We start from the raw sequence: 7679 nt of genomic DNA, 5'->3' as shown, positions 1-7679 counted from the left end.
AAACTGGAACTGGTCTAGTGGAAGGATGCCAAACTGGTTATCCAGAGAACATGACCTACAGGGAGGGTGGAGGAAGCCAGGCTTGTCAGTCTAGCACAGAGGAATCTAAGTGTGGTCTACATGCAGCCTGTGACTGCTTGAAGAGAGTTACACAGATAATGGAGCTAAACTTTCTCAATCATGCCAAATAATGGAAGAAGGGGAATGGCCAGAAAATGCTGCTTCAAGGCTCAGACTGGACATTAATAAAAAAGTTCACCTGGAGGGCTGCAACTGATTACCATGGGGGATCAGCTGAACCCCCTCTTTTGGAAGTTGTCAAGTCTTTAAATCCATGGCTGAACAGCTCCAGTGCTGTTAAAAGCCCAGCTTTGAGCACAAAGATGAACTTCCCAACAAACACACCAGCCTGAGAAGTACAGCTGGGGCAAGACACTGCCTTTCACCCCAACCCATGCTCATCCTCCCTGCAGTCAACAAAACTCCCTAGAGCTGGGAGTTGAACTGATGGTGGAAAATCAGGATTTGTGGGGAACAAACTGCTGACACAGTTCACAGGAAGATTTGAGGAGCAATGCACAGACAGGCTTCTGTCTGCAACACTCTTAACAGTCCTGGAATCCATTATCATACCTACTGCCATCATCTCTGGGATGTGTCCAAACCCTTCAATTCTCTACTAATAACAATGAATAACAATTCTCATCCAGAACTATGGAAGGGAGGTGCTGAACAAGGTGATCTGAGCTCCCTCTCAGCCCCTGTGACTCCCTATGCAACCAGAAACACGTTAAACTGTTTTTTGCAGCACAGAATTACTTCTAAAACCACAGATTAAATCCACTGCTATCAAAGAAAACACATCTTCTTTGATTTTTCTTAACATTTATTACATATTTAGAGTAAATTTATTGTGTCTGGCATTTGTAAGAAGAGAAATTTAACTTTCAGTAAGAATAAAAATGTAATTCCCAAAGGCAACTGCGTGAAGAATCATAAAGCACAGCTAAGGTTTGTTTAGAGACAGGACTCATTTCTTCTCCTCCTGAGAGTGTGACCAGACAGGCTTACGCTTCTGAACAAAGGCTTCAATGCCTTCCTGCCCATCTCTCAAAGTCAAATTATCTACCATGACCTTAGTAGTTATTTTGTAAGCAGTGTCAAGGTCCTGGGTTATCTGTCTGTAAAAGGTGGCCTTCCCCAAGGCCAGGACAGATTTGCTGCTTTCACATATCTTCTGAGAGATTTTCATGATCTCTTCTTCCAGCTTGTCTTCTGGTACCACCTTGCTGACGAGCCCATGCATTAATGCTTCGTGGGCAGAGAGAGGTTCACCCGTGAAAAGCATCTCCAGTGCCACCTGAGCAAGGAAAAATATTGTAGTAAGTCAACCCAACTCAATGCTTTGCTTTGTTTGGGGAATTTCAGCCTCCTCCTTCAAGTACAAGTTACTCTTTTCACAAATGGTTTAAGTCTTTTGGTCTTTTAAACTGCCAAGAACCTGTTAAGAGGTCTCAGCAAAGAGAAGGACTGGGTCAAAAACTGGTCTCTTCAAACCTGCTTGCTGATTCCAGCTGTCCTAGACTGACACCCCTGGTTTTCTCTTCAAAAGCCCACAATCTCTAGTGATTGCTGTAGGAATTAAAAGAGAAGTGGATCATCTACAAAGCCAAATGAATAAACTTGGTATTTTAAGCTGGACATATGTGCAGTTTTTGAAAACACCTGTCCTACTTTTAAGTTTAATATGAGTGGTTTTAAATATGGACTTTTTATAGCCACATTATTTCGGTGTCCTGCTGCTTCCAGCATCTGGTGCTTGAGGTTTGAGACTAAAAATTCCCCCAAATACTCAGTGACTATTCAATGCTATGTATCAATAAAGTTTTTCAAGACTCCTGGAGCAATTGACCAATGCCCGAATCGTAAAGAGCTGATTATCCTCATTAGCATCTTTGTACTGGTAGCTACAGACAATGGGAACTTCTTTTGTTAAAAGGTAAAAATCACCAATTCTGGGAACTGTAGGGAATATTCTTACTGCTTTGAAAAGGGGCACAGAGAAAAGTATTTCCCACACATTTTAAAAAGGTAATCCTACAGCCCAGAAATACTAACTCAGAAACAGCTGCAACTGCACATGAGAGCAGACTTGGAAAAATCCCCCATGGGCTCTGTTTGAACAGGATGTCCCTGCAGATGGGAAATTTCAAGCTGAAGCTTTTATCCAGCAATGGGATGTGTGCAGTTCAGTCACTGCATCTCAGCAGAGCCCTGCTGGGCTTGGACCGTCTGCCTGCATGAATCCAATTGGCTTTACAGGTTGTACTATTTTTTTATGCAGTGAGAGATGTGCAGCCACAATCAGTAGGACATAAAACAGGAAGACACTATAGGAGGGTTTTAGATGCTATTTAAAGCATCTTGATCTACAGCCAGGCAGATCCTGCTGGCAGTGAAATGTCATTGCCTGGCAAGAATTGATGCCTCGGTGGGATTGTTATCCTGAACTTGCAGGGGTTTCCTCCTCAGGGGAGAACATCATTGGCTAAAGCCCTGAGCTGTCTGCTGGAAAGGAAAGGGATTGCTGAGCTGCTGGGCTGCTGGGATGAGCTCGTGCTGGTTGGAGTCACATCAGTAGAAAGCTGCCTCTCCTAAACAAGAGTTCACCCTTTATTATTTTTCCCACTCCAAAGAATTATGGAGATGCCTTTTGAAATAAAGTATTTTGAATGTTGCACTGCAGGAAAATAAAGTTCAGGCAATGGAACTAAAACTCCTAGCATGGGAACCAACTTTTTGCAAAATTATGAAGAATATCTAGAAAGGAAGCATACCTTTCTTGGAAGAGATCTGCCCAAGGCCACAGCTGGTGTGGAGCAGAACAGCCCAATGTTTACTCCAGGAGTGGCAAACTGAGATTTCTCACTTGCCACTGCGATGTCACAGCTTGCCACGAGCTGGCAGCCAGCTGCTGTAGCCAAGCCGTTTACTTTGGCAATCACTGGCACTGGAAGTTTCTGGATTAAAGTCATAACCTGCATGCACAAAAGAGGAGTCAGTATGGAAATTCAGGGTGACACAATCCTGTTTTGGAAGCCATCAAAAGCACCTTCCTCTCTATTTACCAAAAAAACCCAAAACTGTTGGATCTTGGCTCCTTTCTGATGAAATGATGATGAAGGGCCTGTGACCTTCACACAAGGCTTTTGCAGCATTCCTTAAATATGGGCGCAGCAATGTCTTAGGGATCATTACTAGTGGAGGAACTAGAACAAAAGGTTTCAGAGTACTCACTGTTGTCACACTGAAAAGGATGAGGGTCAAATTCTAGCTCCGCCACTATCAAAGGGGGTTTTGCCATTCTCTCCAAAGGCTCCAGGATTCACTTTAACCTCCCCACCTCCCTGACCTGTGTCTTAACAAGAACTTGGACAACCAATGAGACAGATCTTACTTTCAGATTGTCTACTTGTTGTGTAAGCTGATCCTGAACTTTTAACTAAATAAATGCTGGGAAAGAACATTTGATCACAAGTGATGTGAAAGTGGTTATCCCTAGACTTCTAGAAAAGACAAATTTACCCAAATACTCAGCTGCAAGGAACACTGGCTAAACTAAGGAACACACCCTGACTGTGCCCACTGCTGCAGACATGCACATTGGCATTCTACCCCTTCTGTGTACATGTAGAGAAGTCCAGGGCAAACATAATTTCACCAGGATCAGGCATTAAAATAGCAGAGCAGCAAAAATCAAAGAATCTGAAGGAATAATCTGTACTTTAGCAAGCAGATGACCAATGCTGTCCCTCCTCAAACCAATGTTTGCTCTTAACACCAGGCAATAGAGAGGCACTCAAGAACTGCTTACCTCTGCACATAGTTCAAATACTTGGGAATGATGCTTCACATCATCTTCATTTGATAGTTCCTTTAAATCATGGCCAGAACAAAATACAGGTCCTTCAGCTGCAAAGAATTTCAGGAAAAGTCAGTCTGAAGTAATAAAAAAATCAGGCGCTGAGCATACTAATGTCCCAGCTAAAGGGATGTCAATGACATGTCAATGTTCAAAAAGGAGTTTGGGGAGGGAGTTTTGAACAGAAATATTTCCTTCTGGGTTTTATGGTAACTTTAAATTGCTGTAAAGCAACATTTAAGAACAGTAACACCCATTACCACTTTTCAAGGTCTCATTTTACTTCCATTACACTTAACTCAGTTAGAAAGAATGACTTCACCTCTGAGCCCAGTTTTGTGTAAGGATGTTCAAAACAGCTCCTTGGTACAATACAAGCTTATCAGCTGGAGCAAGGCTGGAGTGCTCTGCTCTCAGACTGATAAAATATACTTAGTCCTATTTATTGTACCCAGAATTAATTATTAACTTTTGCTAAATAAGCATCGGTGTTTTTCCTGTCATGGTGCTGAAGGTCACAATGGAAAAAGAAAGAAAAAAGGTTATTGTGTTACAGGAGAACCAGAAGGGTTGTTGGAGTTTTTTCTCCACTACTAAACTGTCATCTAGAGAACCCCCAAAAGCACGTTCAGGGTTTGGGCAGCAAAAGAGAAGGTATCTGTGGAACTAAACTTTGGATTTGGTAAGACAAAACACTCAATACAGGTACACAATCTATACAACAGTGTTCCTTAGTCATGCAACTACCTGCCATTAGAATGAACCAATGTGATGCTTTACAATCCTTCAGAACTTCTCAGGTATTTGTATGGCTGTGACATTTCCAGCTACACCTATGCAGATCAAACCTTACCTATGGATTTGTTTCTTACGAATCAGATTATTGAGACAGTCTATCCAGAAATAACCAGACAATTGTCAGTCAGCTCATGGGGTTGGCAATATATATCTGGAGATGATTAACTACATCTGCATTTGAACCTCATTGAAGAATCTGCTGCAAAGTCTGTGTCAGAGGCCCAAAGCATTCTCTGAGGAATCTTTTATTTTCTTGCAATTTCTTCTTTTGCATTTTATTCAGCAGAGGAATTAGAAATAAACGGGAGTGTGCAATTTCTAAAAAAACAAACGCAGTTGTGCTCACAAATTCCCAGAGCCAACTGTTGGTCAACAGTTGTGGCCAAGCAGAGACCAGTGATGAACGGTGTTCCTCTGGGGTCATATTGGGACCAGCACTGTTTAATTGTGGGGGATAGAGTGTAAGAAAATAAAGCTAGTGCAGAAGGCAATCTCACCCCCACGAGTTGCAGCTGTGCTAATTACCAAGATTAGGAACAGGCCTGCCCTTAACAGGCCACAGCTGTGTTCAATTAGGATGAGTGCTATAAAAGGGTGGGTGGGGCCATTGAAAAAGGGGCTGGCATTTGTTGGCCGTGCTGTGAAGAAGGAGTCTGTGCTGTGAGGAGCTGCCCATGAGAAATCACCAAGAAGGTATGGAACTTTTGCAACAAGATGACAACATTTAATTTTTTTGTTAGCAAGGTGGACAGTGGGATTGAGAGCACTTTCAGGCAGTTTGTCAATGGCATGAAGCTGTGTGGTGTGGTCAGCGTGCTGGAGGGAAGGGATGCCATCCGGAGGGACCTGGACAGGCTGGAGAGGTGGCCCTGGTGTGGCCCTCATGAAGTTCAGTGAGGCTGAGTGCAAGGTCCTGCACCTGGGTCAGGGCAATCCCAAGCAGGGGCTGGGCAGAGAAGGGGGTGAAGAGCAGCCCTGAGGAGAAGCACTTGGGGTTCTGGGGAGGAGAAGCTCAGGATGACCCAGCCATGAGTACTCCCAGCCCAGAGAGACAAACGTGCCCTGGGCTGCTCCCAGAGCCCCGTGGGCAGCAGGGGACACAACTGTTGACTCCCAGAGCACTGTACTCCCACAGCCTTTAGTGTTCACAAAATTTCTAACAGCTGTATGAAATGAAGAATATGTATATTTAAACTCACTCCTGTGAAATCAGCTCTCTTCTACTCTTGTGTGTGTGCCCTAATACACAATTTCCCCCTACATATAGGAAATAGCATGATCCTAAATTAATAAACCAATTTATCTGAGATGTTTGGAAGGGGGGAAAAGGAAGGTTATTTTAAAATAGCAAGAGGAAAAAAAGATGGCTTAAGTACATCTCAAGTTTCATTATCTTTAAGAACTCTACAGCTTAATATGTAAATGGAAGGAAACTGTAACAGGCTCTGTGAGAGGCTGTTTTACATCTGTGGGTCATGGGTGTCTGTGGTATTGATAGTCCAGTCTCTCTTTCACTGGAGTGTTTTTAAAAAGAGTTCTGACAAACCAAATGATGAGGCTGATCTTGGCTCAGAGCAGGGAAGCAGAGCACTTGATTTGCAGAAACTCTGTCAACTGGACAACAAGTGCCATCCTACCATTGCCTGTTCCTGCACAAAACCCCTGTGTGGGAATGTTAATGCTTTACTTTGGTAACTCTTAGAACTTTTTTTTTTGGCTTTTGTTCTGTTTAAAGTAATCCTTACATACAATCTGAAAACCAACTAACCCGACCCTAAACTGCTGAGGGTAAACACCCTCATACCCCGACTGAAGTGCTAACATTTTGAAACGTGTTAATGCTTAGACATGTTGGCTAAAACCAAAAGCGTAACACAACCGCAGTCAGTCGTTAGTGCTGAGTTAGGATTGAGGAATTAAGAACAGGAAAGGGGAAGCTGGGGTGAGTATAGAGCAAGAGCGTGACAGGGAGGCCTGCCGGGCACTGACAGCCGCGGGAGACACGGGAGCATTAGGGAAACACACGGGTCCCTTCCCGCCCGAGGAAGAGCGTGACAGGGAGGCCTGCCGGGCACTGACAGCCGCGGGAGACACGGGAGCCTTAGGGAAACACACGGGTCCCTTCCCGCCCCGTTTCCTGTAACTCCCAGCGAGGTTGGGGTTTCGGCTCCGCGTTGGCCGCGGTGCGCCCCTGCCCGCCCGGCCGGGTGCCACGGTACCCGCGATGACGATGACGCGGAGCTCCCGGCTCTTCACGTCGTGCAGCAGGTCCCGCCGCAGGCTCTGCAGCATGGGCAGCGACAGCGCGTTCCGCCGCCGCGGGTTGTTCAGGACGATGGTTCTGCAAAACCCGTGAAACATAGCGGGGTTACGGTCACCGAGCTCCGAACGCGGCCGCGTCCCGGAGCCCCCGGCGCCCCCGCTCACCGCACGCCCCCCGCCTGCCGCCGCTCCGTCAGCGGCTCCGCCGGCGGGGCCTGCCCGGCGGCCGCGGCGCTGCTGAAGGCGGCCGTGAGGCGCCTCGGCAGCCGGCACAGCCGGGCCGCCATCGCTGCGGGTCGGGCCGGGCAGGGGCGGAGCGGGCCGGGCGGGCGGAGCTCCGGTTGGCAGCGCGTCCCCGGCCCGACCCCGGCCCGGTGCTGCTGCCGGGACACAGGGTCACAGAATCGATCGGGTTGGAAAAGACTGGTGAGACCATCGAGTCCGACCTATGACCAAACAGCACCTTGTCAACCAGACCGAGTGCCCCGGCCAGGTTTCCTTATACAGCTCCAGGGACAGTGACTCCTCCGCCTCTCCGGGCAGCTCCAATGTCCAGTCGCTCTTTCTATGAAGAAATTCTTCCCAATGTGCAACCAAGTCTCTCCTGTCACAGTTTAAGATCATATCCCCTCGTCCTGTCGCTGGTTGCTTGGAAGACAAGCCTGACCCCCTCCTGGCTATACCCTCCTGTCAGGGA

The 7679-nt window shown here is 46.4% G+C and overlaps 1 protein-coding gene across 1 annotated transcript; it reads right to left on the bottom strand.

The window, feature by feature from the left end:
* Positions 1 to 868: 868 nt before the first annotated feature.
* ECHDC3 (enoyl-CoA hydratase domain containing 3) lies at positions 869 to 7421 on the bottom strand. Its single transcript, XM_038153377.1, has 5 exons — positions 7148 to 7421; positions 6940 to 7061; positions 3875 to 3972; positions 2838 to 3038; positions 869 to 1360 (listed from the first exon to the last, which is right to left on the bottom strand). Exons 1-5 carry the CDS (start codon positions 7267 to 7269, stop codon positions 1031 to 1033), a joined length of 873 nt encoding a protein of 290 aa, XP_038009305.1. The 5' UTR covers positions 7270 to 7421; the 3' UTR covers positions 869 to 1030.
* Positions 7422 to 7679: the final 258 nt, after the last annotated feature.

Source organism: Motacilla alba, chromosome 1A (genome assembly GCF_015832195.1).
Source record: "Motacilla alba alba isolate MOTALB_02 chromosome 1A, Motacilla_alba_V1.0_pri, whole genome shotgun sequence".
In the NCBI taxonomy this organism is placed as follows: domain Eukaryota; kingdom Metazoa; phylum Chordata; class Aves; order Passeriformes; family Motacillidae; genus Motacilla; species Motacilla alba.
This window is presented reverse-complemented; position numbering and strand designations above follow the sequence as displayed.

Bases quoted from the DNA above. Each gene is read 5' to 3' on its own strand.
- ECHDC3 (XM_038153377.1), bottom strand. From the start codon at position 7,269: ATGGCGGCCCGGCTGTGCCGGCTGCCGAGGCGCCTCACGGCCGCCTTC. The intron at 7,062-7,147 runs GTGAGCGGGGGC...CGGGTTTTGCAG, and splicing joins CGGCAGGCGGGGGGCGTGCG to AACCATCGTCCTGAACAACC. The intron at 3,973-6,939 runs GTACCGTGGCAC...AATTCTTTGCAG, and splicing joins CCGCGTCATCGTCATCGCGG to CTGAAGGACCTGTATTTTGT.